The 23,698-nt window shown below is 37.5% G+C and overlaps 2 protein-coding genes across 2 annotated transcripts in view; one reads left to right on the forward strand and one right to left on the reverse strand.

Annotated features, from left to right (window-relative positions):
* LOC117304325 (neurogenic locus notch homolog protein 2-like) overlaps positions 1 to 23,698 on the forward strand; it is a 111,786-nt gene that overhangs the window by 4,427 nt on the left and 83,661 nt on the right. The window contains exons 2-14 of the mRNA XM_033788707.1: positions 265 to 381; positions 1,172 to 1,291; positions 2,471 to 2,590; positions 3,620 to 3,739; positions 5,443 to 5,553; positions 7,545 to 7,658; positions 8,618 to 8,734; positions 9,482 to 9,592; positions 10,950 to 11,060; positions 11,712 to 11,831; positions 12,936 to 13,046; positions 14,628 to 14,747; positions 15,310 to 15,423. Of these exons, the coding sequence (XP_033644598.1) occupies positions 265 to 381; positions 1,172 to 1,291; positions 2,471 to 2,590; positions 3,620 to 3,739; positions 5,443 to 5,553; positions 7,545 to 7,658; positions 8,618 to 8,734; positions 9,482 to 9,592; positions 10,950 to 11,060; positions 11,712 to 11,831; positions 12,936 to 13,046; positions 14,628 to 14,747; positions 15,310 to 15,423 (1,506 nt within the window). The remainder of the gene's footprint in view (positions 1 to 264; positions 382 to 1,171; positions 1,292 to 2,470; positions 2,591 to 3,619; positions 3,740 to 5,442; positions 5,554 to 7,544; positions 7,659 to 8,617; positions 8,735 to 9,481; positions 9,593 to 10,949; positions 11,061 to 11,711; positions 11,832 to 12,935; positions 13,047 to 14,627; positions 14,748 to 15,309; positions 15,424 to 23,698) is intronic.
* LOC117304326 (CD209 antigen-like) lies at positions 18,571 to 23,471 on the reverse strand. Its single transcript, XM_033788708.1, has 2 exons — positions 23,008 to 23,471; positions 18,571 to 19,227 (listed from the first exon to the last, which is right to left on the reverse strand). Exons 1-2 carry the CDS (start codon positions 23,291 to 23,293, stop codon positions 19,043 to 19,045), a joined length of 471 nt encoding a protein of 156 aa, XP_033644599.1. The 5' UTR covers positions 23,294 to 23,471; the 3' UTR covers positions 18,571 to 19,042.

Raw genomic sequence — 23,698 nt, forward strand, 5'->3', positions numbered from 1 at the left:
CAAGGGACACTTCAACCAAATTTCTCAAGGGAAGTCTTTCACCATACCTTCTGTAAACCCTGCAAGTTATTTGTAAATCTGTGAACTTTTAATTTTTGTTCTGTTCAGAAAGTGTACAATGGCTTTAGTTATGTATTTATACTTTGTAGATCAAATTGTAAAAATTATGTTACGTTGTACCGTTGCTCTATTTTTGAATATAATATTTTTGTCCATGTAACTTATGAGTCCTATAATATTTGAATCAATTGTTTTAACCTACAGCTGGCTGTGACAGTGGTCCGTGTAAAAACGGAGCTACGTGTCAAGGGTTTACAAGTCTGCCAGATTTCTTTGTATGCACGTGTGAACAAGGGTTTCAAGGAAATACATGTGAACAAGGTAAGACACCGGATAGAAATCCATGAGCACGAAGAGTATTCCTGAATGTCCCATCTTGTTTCCAATGTTAAGAATTGATGAGTACTTGATGTTTTTACGAGAAAAAAACTCATAACCCAAAAGGCTAGTTGCGATAACGTGACCCTCCCTTCCGGCCGTCGGGAGGAGGGTTACGATTTCGCAACTATCTTATAGCCTGTATGTTTCGTTTTAAAAAGGGCAAGGGCACCAGGGCATGTTCTCCTTGGTAAAAGACCCTATGAGGAAGTTGTAAATTTATACGAGCTTTTTAAGGGCACCAAGGCAATGACCATGGGGCGTGGAGGCAATCGCCTTCGTTGTGGATGTACATCAGGCCTGCAAGTCCCTTGACATTTTATGTGCATAAACTAAAATATTATAAGTTTTTATAAAAGCTTACATTTACACATATCCTGGATTGAAAAAATACAAAATTAAAAAATACCATTTGTTTTTTGCGAGAGCTATGTGACAAATAAAGTAAAATTACAAAATATTATTACGCAACTATTTATTGTTAGGCCATTACATCTCCCTTGGCCTTGGTGCACATTCAACAATTTCCCATTGAGGTTTTCCCCTTACAGTTGTCTTTGCAAAACGAAAATGGCCTTGCCCTCTGAAATTCCTCTGGCCATTGACGCACAAAAAAAACACCACAAGATAAAATCAGGACTAAACCAATCAATTCAATCATGCTTTTATGCTTATATACTTTGGTGCTTATTAATTTGTGTTTTTATAAATAATTTGTTTTTGTAATTTTTAGCAATCACTGCTTGCACCAGTGATCCATGTCAGAATGGTGGGCAGTGTTTTCTACAGAGTGGAGTCAGCGGCTATACGTGTGTTTGTACATCAGATTGGGCTGGTACCAACTGCGAAGTTGGTAAGTGATGCCCTATCTAAAAAATAGTGTATAATTTTCAGAATGCTTCGATATACACTGGACACTATTGGTAATTTTCAAAGACCAGTCTTCTCACTTTTTGTATCTAAACATTATGCATAAAATAACAAACCTGTGAAAATTTGAGCTCAATCGGTCTTCGAAATTGCAAGATATTAATGAAAGAAAAAACAACCATGGTCACACGAAGTTGTGTGCTTTCAGCAGATGCTTGATTTCGAGACCTACTATTCTAAATCTAAGGTATCGAACTCAAATTCGTGGAAAATACTTCTTTCTCGAAAACTGCGTCACTTCAGAGGGAGCTGTTTCTCACAATGTTTTATACAACTTTATATAAATACATGTGTCAACCTCTCCCCATTACTCGTAATCAAGAAAGGTTTTATGACAATAATTATTTTGAGTAGTTACCAATAGTGTCCACTGCATGCCTTTAATGTGTGGGTCCAGCCGTCGATTTCACAAAACTCATCCCAACTTAGGATTAATCTTAGGACGAGTTCGGTTCCGTATCCTAAGACGTAAGGACGCACCCTAAGTTAGGACGAGTTTCTTGTCATAACTTGAGATAGGATTAATCCTAGCGTTTCGTAAAATCGGCTGCTGGGAACATCGAGTCATCTGGCAGACCAATAGAACACAAAAACAGTTATTTACCCGTAATACATTTTCCCCCGGGCAGATCGGAGGTTAAAACAGTATTGATTTCTCAGGAAAGACTCTCAAAAAACATTGTATTTTAATCGTGGAATTTAATTTGGGCTTTGGTATTATTTGTAATTAAAAAAGAAGAGCAAATAAAGAAGATTATTTATTTACTTCAGACAGCGGTCGCAAGTTCGCAACTGACTTTTACTAGTGGATGCAAAACTTTCCACCTGTTTGTTTTCATGATCTGCTTTGTTATGAACGCCGACCATAAGTTGTTAAAAACGTTCACAAAAATATAGAAATAAAAGCAATACAGAACTAGCAAATCATTAACTTGTAATTAACAATTATATACTTCTTGGATAACCTTTCGTTTACCAGCCCTGTCTCTCTACTCAGTACCAAAATCTGTTTCTTATCTCGAGTTGATTAATATAAAGCAAATAATGATTTTGCAATGATGTTTTTTCCAAATTGATAATGTTATTGACTTGATTTCTACAGAAAAGGGTCCATGTGAAAGCTTTCCATGCCAAAATGGCGGGGCTTGTGTTACAGGTTTTAACGCCGCCTTCTATACCTGTACATGTCCGGATGGGTTTATCGGTACCAACTGCGATATAGGTAAGTACAAAATGACTACAGTACTAGTCCTATGCATGTGGACCTTTATTATCGTGTGGCCATCTTGATTTTACTCAATTCAGACTCTTTGTAACCAAACTGAGGCTGGACGAAATAATAGTCTGGTGCCATTGCGCAATGAATGTTATATAGCATTCATAATGATGGAAACAGGGAACATGACCAAGATAGTGCAGCGTGATAGGACTCTTCCTCTCTGCCACTGAAGTATATCGATACGAAAACGTAAGGCCGCCAGGGCTAAGTGACTACATGTCTCATGACGATGACCAGAACAAGCTATAGTCGAAACGTTGAGACCAATAATTATTCAGAACTCACTCTCCTTTAGTGAAGTTAAAGATCCACTAAAAGCTTAAGTGTAGTCCCGGCCGGTTTTCTACCTTCCGCCCACAGGTATAGGCCTAGAGTTCAAAAGCAGGACAGGGTTTCAGATATGAAAAGTCCTCTTATCCGAAATCGACTCCTCCGCAGTAGTAGAATCATGCAGGTAGAACCAGAGATAGCAAAACAGTTCTCTAAAGAACAAACTGTACCTGGTATATACACACATGGCGTAACCGCAAACCAAAATATTCCTCACAATGCAGTTTCTCAAATCCATCATGTGACTACTTCAAGACAATAATTTGACGGACGAGGTTGTAGGGACGCCAACCTCCTCCTCCGATCCGCCCTCATGAAAAAGACACAGATGATGCTATAACTAAAGAAATTCGTTAATTTATTAACCAAAAATTAATGGTAGGCTGGGGGGGGGGGGCTTTTTTTGTGGTTAACATTCTAGTGTTGCTGTTTCAGCAGTTTATGTTTTCACACAATCAGTTTTTCTCGTAGATCTAAACAAGTACATTACTTTGTATCTTTGACTTTTCTTGTATACTGATGCAGCATTTTTTAAGGTTTACTGGAGGCGACAGAATATTATACAAGTAACAACTAATTGTTGTTTTGTGAATACTACATTTCTAAAATGGCAAAGTGAAATTTTGTAAATTTTCTTTGCAGTATTTGTTGACGATAACTGTGCGTCTGGTCCATGTAAAAATGGAGGGACTTGTTTAAACTTCGGCGGTGCTTTTTCATGTTCATGTCCGTCAGCGTGGTCTGGCCTGACCTGTGAAACCGGTAAGTATCAGTCAAAACAGTTTTTTTAATTTTAATTATGTGTCCGATCTGATAGACTGGTTCCTTGTTTTTTATCCGCATGGTTAAAGACATGAACTTTTTCAGTACAAGTGATTTCTTTTGATGCACTCATTTCATTGGATAAACGTGCTGTGACGTAAGCTCTATGTATCTGTGTTTTGATTGGTCTGAGGTGTCGAGTGGCAGCTGCACTTGCGACAATGTCTGGAGCGATCTTTAGCGGGAGAGATTAGACTAGATACGCAGCCATTTAAAACAAACTTGTCCATGTGCATTATTGTGGTGTTCATAATTGATTACTGCATGTCTGAAGCGATCTTTAGCGGGTGACCGGAGCAAGAAGAAAACAATATTTGTGTCTAACTTTTCCTCATGCATGTAATCCTAATTACTTTTTGACTACTGGTGGCGCCCTTCCCCTATGGGCGCATCTGTCAAAATCTGCACACACAAAAATACATTTTTTTCACGCTCGGCACATTTTTACAACAGTGAACTTGGTAAGTAGGCCGTTAGTTTGGCTTTCTTAAACTTCCGCGGGCACTTGGCTAGGAGGTCAGGAGAGCGTCGTGTATTTCGTTTTTGGTGTTGTTTAAACTGTGACTGTTATTGTTTTTGAAGAGGACGGACCCTGCACTCTCACCGTCTCTAGATAGAATAGATGCATTCGGAAGAATGCACTGTGACTGAGGGTCTTACCATCATGGAGCTATAAAATAAGAGTCCATGGTCTCACCTAGTCAGTAATCTTGCTGGCAAGTTTTTGGAAAAGTTTCCGTATGGCGCCACCACTTTTTCATTCGATATGAAATAATATAGTATCTTATTTACCTCAATTAGATAACCCTTTTTGTAAAAATTAGTGAAAAAGTGGTGGCGCCATACGGAAAGTTATCCAAGTTTTTACTTGCACCATGTATCGTAAGAGGTCCTGTTTTCAAGGTGTCCCTAAAATCGTGGCAAATCTTTTACCTCTCTGTGCGCGATGTAAACGGTCCCTAGATACAAATTGTGGGGTTTATTTGCCAAGCAAAGAGTCTCCTCTCCCTTGACAAAAACTGGGCCAAAAACTTAGAAACACGTAGGGCTAGGCAGCGCCTAACGACTTGTCATCAAGTCTATCCCAACTACAGCATGCCTAGTTACTAAGTCTACTTTATTAAAGTGTTGTTAATTGGTGAATTTGTCGTTGACCCTGTTTTTGTCCCAACCAATTTTAATAATCCACCATACCAAAACTGACAAAACTTTCTGTCGACCATTATTTTGGGCCCCAAGAAAATAGTGAAAAACCAATTACATGACACATTTTGCAGAACATAAGTGTAAACTGACGATGTTAATTAAGATGCTATAAGCTAACTAAAGTAGTAGTAGTCCAAGTCTGTTTTCTATACCATCCGCCCTGGTAATAGTTAAAAGCAGGTCAGTTCTTTTCAGAACTGAGAAGTCTCCCGAACCCCCGATCTTCTACTCCGCAGCAGTAGAATATAGCAAGAAAGTTCTCTAAGAACAAACTATACCTGGCAAGTAGATACACGTGTTATCGCAAACGAAATATACATTGATATCTCATCATGCGATGCCTCAAATTCAAACTGTTCAAAATTTGTGGACATTGTGTTTTGTGTTGGAAAAAAGTACATAGACCCTTTAATTTGTCTTTTTTCATTCCACCATAGGTAACCCTTGCCTGAGCAATCCATGTCAGAACGGGGGCATCTGCAACAACTTCGAGTCATTCTTCACCTGTACTTGTATTAATTCATGGATGGGAGTGGTCTGTGCAGAGGGTATTTATATTTAATCCAATCTACATTAAATCTAAATCATTGAGACATATTCATAAATACCTCGGACAGTTTCGCTGTTCCTATTGGTGGAGAGCGCTTCACGTGGGTGTGTATAAACCTTTGTTTATCACCAGTAATAAGTGTTGAAACATGGGCGTGACACGCGAGCTTGCACCTGTGCTTATAAGACAGTTTCTTCATTGCTATTGGTCGAGAGCAACGGCTGGAACAGTTCTGCCACATCACGCGATACGCACAACGCAAACAGCATTCCCTTATAAGGAGTTGTTTACCGGAGAGCCTTACCATTTCATAGCTGGAAGGGTGTTGCGTTGAAAGAAATCATTGAACATTTATAATTTTTGCATTTATTTTACTTTTTGACCAAAAAGTATTGATCTTTTTTGACCGAAAAGTTATTCATGAATGGGAATCAAAGTGTGTTGAATTGGTTTTCAACTAGTGGTTTAAACTTGCCGAGGCCTGGTTCTTGATAATTACCGAGACGAAGTCGAGGTAAATTATCAAGAAACAGGCCTCATTTGGTTTAAACCACTAGTTGAAAACCTCTTCACCACACATTGATTCCCTTATTCAAATTCAGTAAAACCGCGTCCTATACATTGATCTGTTGAAGAGCAAACAGAAAGCACGGTACACTTGGTTCTTTCCATAATTTTGTGAAAACATGCAATGCCACAGGCAAATTATTTGGGTGAGATTTGAACTAAGCACTCAACCTTTGCATAATCAGAGTATAGCGATGTCAATTTTAAGTCGCTACAACACAAATTATCACAGCTCCTGGCTCGATGTTCTTCCTACTTAAAGGCACTGGACACCTTTGATACATTGTCAAAGACTAGTCTTCTCATTTGGTGTATCTCAACGTAGGCATAAATTAACAAAACTATGAAAATTTGAACTCAATTGGTTGTCGAAGTTGCGAGAAAAACACCCTTGTCACACAAGTTGTATGCTTTCAAATGCTTGAAATCGAGACCTCAGCTGAGGTCTCCAATTCAATTAAAATATTTGAGTGAGAAATTACTTCTTTCTCAAAAACTATGTTGCTTCAGAGGGAGCTGTTTTATACTATCAACAGCTTACCATTGCTTGTTACCAAGTACGTTGTTATGCTAACAATTTTGCCGAGTAATTAACATTAGTTTCCAGTGCCTTTTTTGTTTGTATCAATTTGTCACTTAAAGGCAGTGGACACTATTGGTAATTGTCAAACTCACAATTGGTGTATCTCAACATATGCATAAAATTACAAACCTGTGAAAATTTGAGCTCAATCGGTCATCGAACTTGCGAGATAATAATGAAAGAAAAAAACACCCTTGTCACACGAAGTTGTGGGCGTTTAGATGGTTGATTTCGAGACCTCAAGTGCTAAACTTGAGGTCTCAAAATCAAATTTGTGGAAATTAACTTCTTTTGTAGAAAACTATGGCACTTCATAGGGAGCCGTTTCTCACAATGTTTTATACCATCAACCTCTCCCCATTACTCATCACCAAGAAAGGTTTTACGCTAATAATTATTTTTGAGTAATTACCAATAGTGTCCACTACCTTTAAAGGCAGTGGACACTATTGGAAATTACTCAAAATAATTATTTGCATAAAACCTTACTTGGTAACGAGTAAATGGGGAGAGGTTGATAGTATAAAACATTGTGAGAAACGGCTCTCTCAGAAGTGACCTAGTTCTCGGGAAATAAATAATTTTCTGCGAAATTGATTTCGAGACCTAAGATTTGAAATTTGAGGTCTCGAAATCAAGCACACAACTTCATGTGACAAGGTGTTTTTTTCCTTTCATTATTATCTCGCAACTTCGACGACCAATTGAGCTCAAATTTTTACAGGTTTGTTATTTTATGCATAAGTTGAGATACCAAGTGAGAAGACTGGTCTTTGACAATTGGCAATAGTGTCCAGGGTCTTTAATGGTTTTATCTATTGCCCCTCCCGTTTCTTCAGGACCTTGTAATAGCAACCCCTGTCAGAATGGAGGAGTCTGCACTGATGCTTCAGATGCTTCATTCTTCTCATGTGATTGTCCTTCAGAATGGTTAGGTACCACTTGCTCAATAGGTAAGATCATTTAATATTGATCAAATTATTTGCATATCAGAAACCGTGAAACTTATTAGAGGAATGTAAAGTTTTTGAACTTTTTATTATGTTGCCGTAATATTTAACAAATGTCTTTTTCGTATTGCAACTGGCATTTGTTGCCAGATTTTAAGCCTCGGCTGTTTGAATTTGTAACGACTTAAATGGAGTTTAAAGGATTTTGTTACCTTTTGTAGCTTATGTTTTTAGCCATGACATGAATCCGTACTCACTGTGACTGTTTTACCTGTAGACGTTTCAGCTTCATTAGTCGACAAGTTTGTGATAAAAAAGTCAAAATCATAGAGCAATGTTTTCAGGAGAGTGGCGTATGTTGTACATGCTAAAATTATTTTGGTCTCACCGAGGCAAAAGTCATTTTCATGGCATTGTTTTACTCATTCCTTAAAAAATACAGCACCTCAGCAGGTAATATTTGAAGGGAAGCTTTCCACATCATAATCTTCAAACTGTTTTAAATTTAAAATGTGAATCTGTGGACATTGTGTTTTGTGTTGAAACTGTTTGTTATGGAATGCATATGGTTAGATAGATAATTTAAAAGTAGAATATAATGATCCACACAAACTTGCCTTGAAGTTGCACGGTTTTCCTTGTACGTCGCGGGCTAATACGGTCGGCAATTTAATGGAGTAAAAGTTTTCACAATATGCATTCCATAACAAATGGTTTCAAACACTTTTTAACGACCAACTCGACCGATCCAAGGCAACGTGTTCCTTTAACGCTGACTGCAATGTGAAGAAAACATCACGTGTGACATTTTGATTGACCAGATTTGTTCCGATGGCTTGCTTTAACAATGCTTTGTGTGAAGTTTGATTGAATCACTTACAAGTACACATGAAGAGTTTGTGATTTTCATGCACGGTTTCTTTCCCCACTTTCCTTTGCACATGGTTTACACCCCCTCACAGGGAATGCTTGCATACTAAATCCATGCAACACAAACGGCCAGTGTACCCCAACAACATCAGGAGCTGGGTATACATGTTCGTGTTTTATCGGCTGGGATGGAACCAATTGCGATGAGGGTAAATTTACAACAACTAATTTCTGTTTCTTTCTGAAAGTTTAAAGTAAATAGTCGGATATTTTGCGGAAATGTTTTTTTGGGTAAAGATTGTTTTTTCTGAAACTTTTTAAAAGATGATGCTGTTTCAAAGTAAAAAAACCCATTTAAAACCTTTTTGCATATGCGATAGACGCCAATACAAAATGCATGTGACATGCAACATTGTTTGATACATGGTTGATAGATGTGAATGTACATTTTGTTGGGATCCTAATAATTTATTTGTTGTACCCTAAAGTACCTTAAAATAACTTACAACTGTCTTGAGTCTATAAAAGCCATTTGAAATTTAAGTCTAAATGTTCATCAAATCAGTATAAAAGTTGGACCTAGTTGGACCAAGAATTCTTAAGTCTCTTGATTTTGTATGTAGTATGTGTAAGGCTACTCCTTATGGTAGTATTTAAAGATACATTTTTTTTGACGAAAAAAAATGGAGGAACTGTTAAAAAATTTTAAGAATTAGTTGACACACAAAAATCTCATCTGTTTATGCCTCTTTTGAAATATTGAGAGAAATATGGACCAAAACAACATTGAACTCTAAATAATTATGTTAATGAACTACTTAATTACGTATGCAAACACCTGTTACACAACACTGAACTCAAGTTATGCGAATGAGCCACTTGATTAATTATGTATGCAAACACCTGTTACTCCGCCCTCTCTGCACCTGTTTGTCTTGAACTCTTTTGATTTACAGCCAATCCTTGTGAGAGTAACCCGTGTGGTTTGAATGGAGTTTGTCGTAACAACAACACTGACTACTACTGTCTCTGCCTCAATGGATGGGTTGGAGATATGTGTCAAGCTGGTAATGTTCGTCATTTGTAACCCTTGTCGTCTAAGGTGCTATTCACACGACACCAATTTAACTGGGGTCCCTTGCTTAATTATAGCATGGTTGTAAAATGTAGCAACGTTTTGACAAAATTTTGCAAGAGAACTTGGACAGTAGAAGAAATTGTAAAATTGGTACGTTTTGTAAAATTGTGCTTTGCTATAATTTAGCTAGGGACCCTAGCTAATTTCCTCTCATGCGAAAGGAGCTTTTTACATGAGACCAACTTCCCTAGGAAAATGTGGTTAAAGCCCCCATCGCACCCAACTCGTTTTTCCTACCTTTTGAAAAAAATGTAGCCGAACAATGGAAGGTTTGGAGTTACTATTCAAGCTGTTAAATGTTCATCGTCTATAATCCCATAAGTGTCTTTCACACTAGACCAATTCCCCTCGGAAACTCCCTGGGAGAAAAGCCCCCCATCACATCAAACACGTTCTCCTCCGTTCTAAAAGAAAACGTAGCCAATTGGGCTTAAACTGTGTGCAAACAGAGTGAACATAGCAGAAAATGTTTACGGCTTGTTTTCAAACTTCATAAATTGGCTCGGATGGGTTTGAATGGGATGGTGTTCCTGTAACTTATCATTATTATTACTCAAATTCTTGTTTTCGTGAATAGTTTGGTAAGTTGACTTTTCTCACTGCACATAAGGTTTGTACCATCATTACCAGTGTGTCTGAACTTTAAGCTTCACGTTTTGATTGACTTCGTATTCAAATGCTATAATAATGGCAGATTGTGTGTTCTAACTTCAATGCGCTTTTGTAAGCTGCTTTACCCAAAAACGTACAGCTCATAAGAAGTTCATGTTATTTCGAAAAGAGCGTTTGGGTCCAAAGCTTATCGTCACATGGATTGCTTGAAGTTAAATTTGTTATGAAGCTCGCGCTCATTGATTACAAACAAACATGGCGCAACTGCTTCTCATATTCAATTTGGCCGAAGTTGGATATGGGACGCAGAAGCGCTATATTTGTCCATTTTCCAGTCACGCTTGTCCTCCAGTTCGCGCTGATCCTCCAATCAGATGCTCAAACCGGAGTCTATTATCAGTTTTTATATTGCACTCTGCATATTGTGAGTGTCCCTGCGTCACGCTCCGCAAAAGGGCAGTGTCAAAATTACATTCTAAGCTTTGCGCGTCAAAACCAGAAACAAAAACATAACGTAATCTCATTGACTTTTGAGGCTGAAAGATAAATTCGGCCTCGTTGGATACGGGATGCAGAAGTGCTATATTTGTCTGTATTCAACTCGCGCTTGTGGGATAACTAAATTATAATAAATCCTAACTATTGTTTTTGATTCCTTCCTATGCTTCTCTCAGCCGATCCTTGCCTGAGTGGACCATGTCAGAATGGAGCTGGTTGCACAGGAGATCCTACTCAATACACATGCTCTTGTCAATCAGGATGGGTTGGAGAAACGTGTATTATTGGTAATGTATAAATAAGATTCCTTCACTACAAAATGCTGTGTTTGGTTTGTCCTTCTCTAACTAATCCAGTACGCCCGCCCATTCAACGCATTGAAATGTTACATTTGCGAACAACGACCAAAAGTCTGACATACGCCCTAGATGTTTAAAGCCACTGGACACCTTTGGTAATTGTCAAAGACCAGTCTTCGCACTTGGTGAATCCCAACATAAGCATAAAATAACAAGCCTGTGAAAATTTGAGTTAAATTGGTCATCGAAGTTACGAGAAAATGATGAGAGAAAAAACACCCTTGTTGGACGAATTTGTGTGCTTTCAGATACGAATAAAAGACTTCCAGCTAGAAGTCTTTTATTATTTTAGTGAGAAATTACCTCTTTCTCAAACTCTATGCTACTTCAGATGGAGCCGTTTCTCACAATGTTTTATACTATTAACAGCTCTCCAATGCTCGCTACCAAGTCAGTTTTTAAGTTAATATTTGTTTTGAGTAATTACCAAACGTGTACCCTCCCTTTAAATGCACAATTTACTCTTTTATTTGAATGCTGTGTCCCTCAAGAGTTTGTACAATGAGTGGCCGCAATGCAGTGTTGATTTGTGTTTGTTATTTTGCACCCTTTGTTCCCCTTCACCATTTCTGTGTTCAGTGGGTGATCCTTGCCTTCTCCAGTCACCCTGTAAGAATGGAGCAACGTGTGTCAATCCATCCACTGGTTTGTACAACTGCACTTGTGCCATAGGCTGGCTTGGTACTAACTGTGATATTGGTAATTACACCCAGAGTTGTTTTAAAATCATGATGTATGTAGGTTTTAATACCGGTTCAGAATAGACACTCTGTGTTTATTTTACAGTCTTAGAAATGGGTACTGGGTTTTGAAGGGATCAGTGCCTTGGAAATGGGTACTGGGTTTTGAAGGGAGTGCCTTGGAAATGGGTACTGGGTTTTGAAGGGAGTGCCTTGGAAATGGGTACTGGGTTTTGAAGGGATCAGTGCCTTGGAAATGGGCACTGGGTTTTGAAGGGATCAGTGCCTTGGAAATGGGTACTGGGTTTTGAAGGGATCAGTGCCTTGGAAATGGGTACTGGGTTTTGAAGGGATCAGTGCCTCGGAAATGGGTACTGGGTTTTGAAGGGATCAATGCCTCGGAAATGGGTACTGGGTTTTGAAGGGATCAGTGCCTTGGAAATGGGTACTGGGTTTTGAAGGGATCAGTGCCTCGGAAATGGGTACTGGGTTTTGAAGGGATCAGTGCCTTGGAAATGGGTACTGGGTTTTGAAGGGATCAGTGCCTCGGAAATGGGTACTGGGTTTTGAAGGGATCAATGCCTCGGAAATGGGTACTGGGTTTTGAAGGGATCAGTGCCTTGGAAATGGGTACTGCGTTTTGAAGGGATCAATGCCTTGGAAATGGGTACTGGGTTTTGAAGGGATCTTACGGTATGCGTTGCCTTGAAATGGGTACTGGGTGTTGAAGGGATGGTAGAATGGCATGACAGCGTGCAACAATTGTTTTGTTATACCTTCATGATTATTCCTCTTTTTCAAGTTCTGTTGGCATCTTTAAACATTATTTAGGACACATATGCATAGTTTTAATAAGCAGAGGAACAGTTGTTCAAATAAGAATTTATTTTCACTGTTCCCTCGAACCCGCGGCCGTTTCGTACTAAGCGCTGGAAATGGACCAACCCTGGGAACGATCAAGGTAATGTACACCGGTAACAAAACTCATGTTACCCTCCACGCTGCGCAGCCATGGTACATGCGTTTTTTGTTGCACGTCACATGATTGGTTCTTGACCAATCAAACTTCACAATTTGTTACCGAGGTATAACAAGACATATTGATCCATTTTGTTTAATGTAGTTGATACATGCCTGCCTGCACCATGTCAGAATGGAGGAAACTGTACTGTAGAAGTGGATGGTTATTCATGTGCATGTGATGATGGATACACTGGTACCGATTGTGAAATAGGTAAGTATTTCATTGAGGATGGAAATTTGCACTGGGGATAAAGAATAACATAAGTTATCACACAAGCGCCAGTGGAATACAGAAAAATATAGCGCTTCTGTGTCCCATATCTAACAATATATTATTTATCTTCCAGCCTCCATAAGTTAGTGAGGTAAAATTAGGTTTTTCTTTTTGTTTTTTACGTAGTCTATTTTTACGTGGTCTATTTTGTAAGACACTGCTCTAGAATTGCAAAGGTCGTGGGTTTGAATCCCACAGTAATTTGCCTGTGGTTATTTTCACAGAGCTCAGGATAGTACACAGTGCTAACACACTTCCTTGTATATGGGTAAAATAAAAAGAAATAATTCATTGTAATATATATTGCTAATATATATATTTGGTTTGCAGTAACACCATATGTGTATCTATCAGTATGCTCTGACATTGTCATTAATTTTGGTTGTAACAAACGAAATCAGCTGTTTTGTTTATTTTTTCAAATACAGTTTTCATTGTAATATATATTGCTACTTGTTTGGTTTGCAGTAACACCAGGGGTCTATCAGTATGCTTTGACATTTTCATTAATTTAGTTGTATCAGCTGTTTTGTTTATGTTTTCAAATAGGCCTACAGTTTTCTTGAATAATGACTTCATTTCAGTGGGAAATTTAACACAGAAGAAAATGGTTCTTGTATGAACTTCATTAGTAAGCTCTCAGACTTAAACTAAACAAGGATGTTTTGTACCCTTATGAATCCCGTATAATACCTTTAATCTTGTATCGAGGTGCTGTGAAGTTTTAAAGCCACTGGACACTATTAGTAATTGTCAAAGAGCAGTCTCCTCACTTGGTGTATCTCTACAAATGTTTAAAATAACAAACCTGTAAATATTTGAACTCAATTGGTCATCGAAGTTGCAAGAGAATAATGGCAGAAAAAACACCCATGTCGCACAAGTTGTGTGCTTTCAGATGCTTGAATTGTCGACCTCAGCTGAGGTCTCGGATTCATTTCAAATGTTTTAGTGAGAAATTACTTCTTTCTCAAAAACTACGTTACTTCAGAGGGAGCCGTTTCTCACGATGTTTTATATTATAACACCCCTTACAAATATTCTGCCTTTTTATTGGTTTAGAGCGTGTCACATGATATGTCTTAGTTTTACTAGAAACGACGGCCGTGTGATAGTGCATCGTTTGCCGTGTGATAGTCCGACGACTATCACACGGCGTGCGGTACCCAGACCTCTTTTTACCCACCTCGAATCCAATCAGTTAACATCTGTGTATCTGAAATGTACGTACGATCGTTATGTGTACGAGGATGATAAATAGTCTGTCGGGGTGTTATAAAACAAATATTGACTGCTTTTACTCGTGCTATGGTGCGCCTCGGGAAAATAGAACGTTCCGGGGATCACCTCGGGAGTCGTAGTTTTAACCATATAGCACTCGAAGCAGTCAATATTTGTATACTATCAACAGCTCTCCATTGCTTGTAACCAAGTAAGGTTTTATGCTAACAATTATTTTGAGTAATTACCAATAGTGTCCAGTGCCTTTAATTCATGTATATTTTGATTTCTTCACAGCCAATCCTTGCATTGTGAACAACCCGTGTGAAAATGGAGCCACATGTTTCAACTCTGCTGGAACTAGTGAATATAACTGTACATGTGCAGGGGGATGGCGTGGAACTCAGTGCCAGATTGGTAAGTTGTTGTTATAATAATATTGATAATAGTAATAATAATAATAATAATAATAATAATAACAACAATAATAATAATAATAATAATAATAATAATAATAATAATAATAATAATAATAATAATAATAATAATAATAATAATAATAATAATAATAATAATAATAATAATAATAATAATAATAATAATAATAATAATAATAATAATAATAATAATAATAATAATAATAATAATAATAATAATAATAATAATTATAAAGCCCTTTATTTAAGGGCATCTCAAAACGCATAATGATCACGACGCAAAGAGAATGCATCCTATTGGTTGGTTTGCTCCAAGCAGAATACGCCCACGTGTATTCAACCAATCGAGGGCGTGCATTTTTAACATTCTCGTTTTCGTTCTCGTTATAGGGGCCTGTGTGACCGGGCCTTTACAAATGTCTTTATTATTATTATTATTATTAACTCCTCAAGGGTTTTTCTCAGGGTCCTCGCTGTTCCCAAGAGCGCTGCCTTGTAAGTTATCGTCAGATAACACTGTCATTAATTGATACTTTTTACAGAGGACGTTTGCTTCGTCAATCCCTGTTCCAATGGTGGAGTTTGTGAATACTTTGGTGACACTGCGTTTAATTGTACTTGTCCAGGCGGATGGATTGGGGATACATGTCATGCAGGTAAGACCAAAGTTACTGATATAATACTCAGCGCCTTGAGTACCTTGTTTGGTAGATAGGTGCGCTTCTCTAAGTCTATAAGACTTCAATACTGATGGTCACTGGGGCTTTAAATCATTCCTTAAACCTTCTCAGCTTCCTATGGAGTATACATGTACGGTCTTGTGCAAAAAATATGTGCTACTCGGCTTAATCAATCACAAGAACCTTCTCTGCTCTCACGCGTACCCATTTACCCCTGGGTGGAGAGAAGCAATTATAGTTAAGTGTCTTGCTCAGGGACACTAGTGTCTAGGCCTGGGCGAATTATTCGAATATCCGGTTAATGGCGAATAGGTTTTCCTATCCGTAACCGCGAATGCCTTTTTTTTCTTAACCGGATATCCGCATAGGGCGCGAATACCTATTTATAAACCGGATAGTTCTGTAATTACAACCAAGTAACCGGATATTCTTTAATATCCGAATATCCGCGGATGTTGGGCGACAACTGATATGAATGTTTTGTCTGAATCCTAATGAAACTTCTATTAAGACAGCATAAAACAGTATAAATTAAGTATTTAACTATGCTCACCTCCGTGAAGAGTTAAAACAATGACATTTCTGACGTAATTTGTTCAAAGATTACAAAAGTTTTCCTTCACGTAGAGTCAATCACGATCAAAAGAAAAAGAAAATCGCCATCTTTAAATTAGATCCGGTCATTTTTATGAATGAACCGAGTGACACTGTCTTAAACTAATATCAATCCGCCCATAAGATCTCGTTCACAAACAAACAGCGCCCTCTAGCAGCAAAAAAAAAGAAAAGAAATTTTAAATTTTTTTTTTTTAAATAGCTTCCTTCAGCGGCGGAAAAAGCTTTTCGAATATCCGGTTAATTTCGGATAGTTGACCAGCGGTATCCGAATAACAAAATTTCACTATTCGCCCAGCACTACTAGTGTCACGACCGGGATTCGAACCCACACTCTGCTGAACAAAAAGCACCAGAGCTTGAGTTCGGTGCTCTTATCCGCTCGGCCCAACACCCTCACATTGTCATGTCAAACTTGTCCTGTCTCATCTTACTTAGGGTTCATTTGATTAGCTTCCCCGGGTCGACCCCCGACATGAGCTTATTGATCACCGACTTCCCCCAGTGCATCTTTGGACAACCGACTGAAACTTTACTTGTGTGCATTTCTTTTTTCTTTGTGTGCATTACACCCAAAAATTGGTATGGATTCCTTGAAAATAGTTATTTTACAATCTTTTGATGAATCCATAAAAAGTTTGGATTCACGAAAAGATCGTAAAATAATAATTTTCAATGCAAAACTACATGTATAATGTTACATTACATGTAGATAATTTTACAAACCCACAGTGATACAAAAGTACCCGTCTTCGAATAAAAAAAATACTAACTGCTCATTTAGTCAATGATTTAAGGATGAAAGTAACTGTCAACGCACTTCATAGCTATTAGGGTTAGGGTTAGGGTTAGAGTTTGGGTAGCGAGTAATATTTTTCTAAACGGGCGAACACACAACCCAACGCGCACCAAACATAGTTTTTTACAAAGTTTTTGAACAAATATGTACAAACCTTGAATTTTTGCTACGAAGCAGATTGTCAAACTGTCTATAATTGTAGTTTTTTATGTTTTTTAACAAAAGGGCATTTATGAATGGGAATAAAAGAGAAGTGACTGGTTCTTTAAAAGGCTGTTTAAAACCTTGCAGGGTGGTGGCCTTGGGATAAAGGCGGACCAGTGTGTCTAATATCCATAATAAGATATGCCTACGATGCCGGCTTTAATGGGGGTAGCATGGGTGTTGTATAGTCAAATCTTTTAAAAGAGGCGGTTTTCTAACTTCCTTTTGTGAAAAACCTCTTTCTGCCAGCGCCCCAGATGGGTGGTAATTTTTCACATTAGCCATTTTATAAGTTGAGTAAAACATGTATTTTTGTTGGTGCATAATGTAATTTATTTTGAGCTTGCAGTGCTGAGAGAGTAATTTAAAACATAAATAAATATCACTATATTATTCATATTATTACTTTGATTAAATACCACTAGATAAATATTACTAGATAAATATTACAGTTTTGTCTGAGGGATAGGCTAAGTTATGAAATTGTCTCTTCTTGAAAACTTGAGGTGATGGCTCTGTGAGAGCCGGTTGGTTTATTCAATGTAGTGTGCTCTAAAAGTAGTCATTATAGCAGACAGTGACAAGACGAGAGTAAAGTTGTTGAAATATTGAGACTACTAAACCAACCGGCTCTTTCAGGCAGGATGAAACAAAATACTAATATTGCTTTCCTCGTAAGATCTTTTCTGATTTGACCGATTCATATCGGATGGCATTACTATTCCATCCTACACATACACACTCCCTACTACCCTTAAAGCCATTGGACCCTTTCGGTAAACAGTGTTGTCCAAGGCCCACACTTTGTTTACCACAACTTCTATATCAAATGACAAACCTGTGAAAATTTAGGCTCAATCGGTCATCTGAGTCGGGAGAAAACAACGGAAAATCCCACCCTTGTTTCCGCGCTTTTCGCCGTGTCATGACATGTGTTGAAAATACATCCGTAATTCTCGTTAACGAGAATTTATATTGTTTTGCTGTTCTCAAAAAGTAAAGCATTTCATGGAATAATATTTCAAGAGAAGTCTTTCACCATTGCCTTCTGTAAACCCGGTAAGTTATTTGTAAATCTGTGAACTTTTATTTTTGTTTCTAAACCGAAAGGGTCCAATGGCTTTAAACCAGAGATAGATATAACCAAAGAACAAACCAAAGTGAAATTGTTTAATGCCATATTAGCAGCTCCTTTCGAAAGCAAAATTACTTCATTATTTCAAACAGTAATATGAAAAAAAATCACAAATCAAGAAAACTTGCAAATCTGTTGGACAATGCCACGTCAGTAGACCTACACTGCGTATACAGGGAATGTATGCTATATTTTGTTTATGAAGTCAAGAAATTACTTTTCAATATTCAGTTTTTAATGAATGAAAATAAATGTCTTGAAATGAAAATGAAATGAAATAAGATAACAGCCAGAGAAAAGTGTGTCCGGAAAAGATTGATACAAAAACCTGCAAAACCTTCACATAAAAAGTGATATTTCAAAAGCAACTTTTAATTTTTTTTTTTTTTCAAATGAATAGGGTTTCTTTTCAAGAAAAGAAAAAAGCAGGCTATTAATATGTTGTCCTCAAACTTGAATACTAAAATTTAAAAACTGCCTTCTCATTTAACATTTTTTTAAACAATGACGTCATTACATTTGATACCAATAACATGAATTTATCAATTGCTAAAGTAAAGTTACCTTTCACACAATCATGAAATTAGTCACAGTTTGTTAGCTCTTACTGCCAAGCTAAAAAAATGGTAATAATAAGTGAACTTACCAGTTGCTTCGCTTTCAGAACTTATTTTAAAACTGTTTAGAGAGAAACTGGACTTTATATATAGTGTTTTGTGCATGAACAACTCTTAAAAAGAGATAAGGAACAGATTCCAAATGACAACATTTTGAGAAATTTGGAAATGTGCCCTCTCATAAAAAAGTACTTGCCCAGAATATTGAGCAACCTTTCACAGGAGCTACAGTGCTCGTACTGGACGCTGACAGATTAACTTGCGTTGTATTCCACAATCGTCATCGTTCCAGCCTTCAGTCCTGGCTACAGCGCAATCTTGGTTGACACCTTTATTATTTGGCTGACCATCCAACCATCTCTTGTCTTGCACGTCAATAGTACCTTCCTCATCCAGACACACCCAGGTACCTGAACAAAGTCAATCAGAAATAGAAAGTCTCATTACATCAAGTGTTGGGAGCGGGATAAGATGGAAAGTACACGTTGTTTTTGTTGAGGAATAGCTTCAAGTATCCACCCCACTAGTTTTCAAGGAACCTAACATACAACCATTCAGTGAACGTTATATCAAAAAACAATTTGATGATCATGTTTCAGTGAAAACAAACAAAACTAAGGAAAGTCGTTTCCGAGCGGTTAAGATCACCGGACTCAAGCCCTTGTGTTTCTGATCAGCAGTGTGTGGGTCGAGTCCCAGTCATGACACTTGTGTCCTTAAGCAAGACACTTAACCATTGCTTTGTCCTTCGGATGGGACGTAAAGCCGTTGGTCCGGTGTGTTGTGTAGCGGACGTAAAAGAACCCAGCGCACTTATCGAGAAGGGGTTTGCCCTGGTGTTCCTGGTTTGATTGGCAGCATATTTTCGGTTATTATATTTTCCCGCTTCTTTCTGGATCCTTTCCTTAATCCCTTTCCCCCTCTCTTTTTCTATAAATGGATATGTATTTGTTTGTACTTGTTTTATGCCTCTGAAGAAGGGTTGGATTGGATCGAAAGCTAAGGCCATCTACCCTATTCATTATATATATTATATATATATATATATATATATTTATTGACCAAACCAACAGCGGACGAGCCGCCAATTACAGGAAAGGATACAAAAAAAAACAATAAGAAATATTCATATAGCCTATATAAAAACAATCTGATATGTACAAAGTTAACAATTAAAATAGAATCATCTTCGGAAAGAAAATTAAAGCATACATTGAAGATTAAGTAAAATAAAATAGGGAACAGAAACAGACCACCATGAATGACTGTGAAAATATATTTAAAATAAATTTTAAAAGCAAAAGCCTACATTAAATTATAAACACAATAAACAATAAAAAGACAAGGGAAAACAAAAAATTGATGTAAACAATACCAAATAAAATTAAAAAAAACACTGTAAATACATGTTCATGTATACATTAGTTACTGGAAGAGGATATGGCACTCAAAACCTGACCACGAAAGGAATTAAGAGAAGGGGCTCTGAACACATAACAAGAACCATGGATACTATTATATGTGGAGGAAATCCTTGACAAAAAGCCATGCTTTGTCACATCTACCCGATTCCTTGGCACATATAAGATGTGTTTAATAGACTGTCTAGTATTACGGTTAGGAACATGTAAGGCAAAGGGGTTGAACTCAGTGTTGCTAAAATGATTGTGGAAAGATTTGTAGAGAAATAGACAGTCATTCAATATTCTTCTCTGTCTAAGGGGTGGAAGTCTGTACATTTTACATAGGTCAAGATAATCCAAGTTATAAACAGTGCCATTATTTAGTGTCCTATGAATAAATTTGAGAAAACGAAACTGAACTCCCTCTAGTCTATGTGCTTGATTGGCTGAAATAGAGTTCAATACAATGGTACAAAATTCAAGATTAGGTCTGATGAGAGAACAAAACAAGGTACGTAAAACATGCTCATTCTTTAAGGAGCGAAAGTTACGCCATACTAAACCACTCATGCGATTGGCTTGTCTGATAATAGTATTAACATGCGAGTTGAAAGTGAGTCTGCTGTCAATAAAAATACCAAGATCTTTTTGGACATCAACACGAGTAAGAATATTATCACCTAAGGTACAATCAAATTTGACAGGCTTCTTTTTAAGAGTCAGGGTTAAAATGCTACATTTGTTAACGTTAAGAAATAGACGCCATGTTTTAGACCAGTCAAGAATTCTATCTAAGTCAGCCTGCAAAGAAATAGTATCGACTGTGCAACCAATCTGACGAAAAACCTTTAGATCATCAGCATAAAGTAAACATTTATTTCTTAAACATTCAGGAAGATCGTTAACAAATAATGTAAATAAGAGAGGTCCTAGAATTGAACCCTGTGGAATTCCAGAGGGCACTGTTTTCCATTCGGACGAAAAACCATCCACAACTACTCTATGTTTTCTGCCAGTTAGATAACTTTGTAACAAAATTAATACATTTGGATGAATATTGTAGGAATTCAGTTTGTACAAAAGAAAATCATGGTTGACTCGATCAAATGCCTTGGAAAAATCAATATATATAACATCTAACTGCTCTCTCTGATCATAAGCACGGTATGCCTCCAGTAAAAGTGAAGTAAGGTTTGTGGAACAACCCCTTCCAGAGACAAAACCGTGCTGTTGCTCAGAAATTGCAGGTCGAACATGGGAAAAAATCTGCTCACATAGTATTTTTTCATAAACCTTGGCTACCTGAGGGATTAATGAAATTGGCCTATAGTTAGAGACACTTGACTTTTTACCAGCCTTATGGATAGGAACAAGGTTAGCAGTTTTCCAACTTGAAGGAAAGCATCCCTCCTTGGATGCTCTTGTGAAAATATACGATAAAGGACCACAGAGGGCACCAGCACAGGAATTAAAAACAAAACCTGATACGTTATCTGATCCACTAGCTTTAGAACAGTCAATATTGTTTAACTTTTTTAGAACATCAGATTCAGTTATTTGGATAGCAGGCATGGCATTCAAGTTAGCAGACTGAAGAGTAGGCATAGTCTCCGTTGCATCAGATTCATCAGATGGTGGAAGATAGACAGACTGGAAAAAGTCCATAAAAAGAGCTGCTTTGCTAGACGAACCGGTAGCTTCTAGACCTGAGGTTTCATGACGAAGAGTTGAAGGCAAGGCATGCCGGCGGGATCGAGCCTTAATAAAACTCCAAAAACGTTTTGGATTTTTGATACTGCGCCACAGCACCTTGTAAACCTGTACGTGGTGCTAAGGATTAGTTGTCCCACATACCTTGCAGGAACTACTGTATTTTAAGCTCCTTGAGCATCACTGAGTGACGGATATGCACGCTACATGTATATAAGAAGCCACTATTATTATTATCATTATCATTATTATTAATGATTATTTTTTTTAAATATTATTATTAAAGGTTATTTGCTCATTCATCATGGTTTATTTCGATTGCGGTTATCAAAATAAAAGACAATCATACTGTGAGTCCTCAAAACACAATGTCTTTGACTTTGAGTTGACACTATCTTGAGGATTGGTTAATGGTTGGACTTTGTAATCTGGAAAGGCACTTTCAGTTGCTGTTTTAATTACCAATTCTTGACTTTGAGTAAAACAATGTCATGAAAATACGTTTTACATGCTATAAAAATGGTCGTCTCACTGTGTTACTCATTTCTTACAAAACTACAACACACCAGTAAGTAATATTTTAAGGGAAGCTTTCAACCATCATTATCTTCAAACTGTGTAAGCTTAATTTAAATCTGTGGACATTGTGTTTTGTGTCCAACAAAAAGTACCCCGGCCCTTTAAGTAAATGTTTCTCAATTAAGGCAAGCATTCCCCCTTATCCGTTGTTTCCCTTAAATCTAATTTTTAGTTGAATTGTAAACGTGTCCCTCGAAAGGTGTTTAAGATTCCATTGAAAAGATTATTCTTTGTTCCAGTTGTTTTCTCGTTTTCGATACACACAAGACTTTCAAGATTTGAACGCAGATTTACGTCTCTTGTTAATAATACGATATTAATATGCCACACTGCTGCACTTTTGAACTGCCCTACCTGTATTTTGTTTTCCGCCAACTCTGTCACAGTTCAAGAGGAACGTCAACAGATATGAACCCTTATTTTAGATTTTTCAAATTTTACCTGTACCCCTCAACATATTATACCATCTGAGCATCATTTCTAGAATTGTTTACAAACCTTCAGTTTGAATGTCGTTGCAACCAATCAACAAGTGGCGCACACTACTCATGTTGATGAGGTGTTGTAACTCTTCTTTGGATTGAGGGACAATCATCACCCCACCCAACTTGACACAAATCTGCTCGCCCTCTTCCCAAGTAACGTCGGCACCATGCATCTTGTAGCATTTGTTTCGCCATTGGCTCCAAAAAGGAGGGCATGGCTTCCCACACCGCTTGTTTGCGGCAGCGTAGTTTGCCATCATAAATATACCAACAACACCCAGCAATTTGCTCGCCAACATTTTGCAGACAATCTCTTGACAAATTGTGTTTACTGTCAGCCAAGCGAGGTACCCAAAACTAAACAATTACGCACAATTTTTGCCCTCGTTTATATTGTCTTTGAGAACAAACAGATTATTTCACATTCGAAGGTGAACAATCTCATGATTATTATTCATAATAATAATATTCTTATGAATAATAATCTCACGGTTATTATTCATAAGATTTTATGAACACAATAGTTTCTGAAGGCTTTTAATTTAAAACTTGGCATCAAATGCGCATACTGATTAATCGCCAAGGCCAGTATCATCATGATGAAAGAAAAAGTAAGGCCTACATTTATTTTGTTCAAATGAGCATTGTGTTAGTAAGAGCAGAACAATGCCACCATCATTAGCGTTTAAATGTTAACACGTCAA

Source organism: Asterias rubens, chromosome 21 (genome assembly GCF_902459465.1).
Source record: "Asterias rubens chromosome 21, eAstRub1.3, whole genome shotgun sequence".
In the NCBI taxonomy this organism is placed as follows: Eukaryota; Metazoa; Echinodermata; class Asteroidea; order Forcipulatida; family Asteriidae; genus Asterias; species Asterias rubens.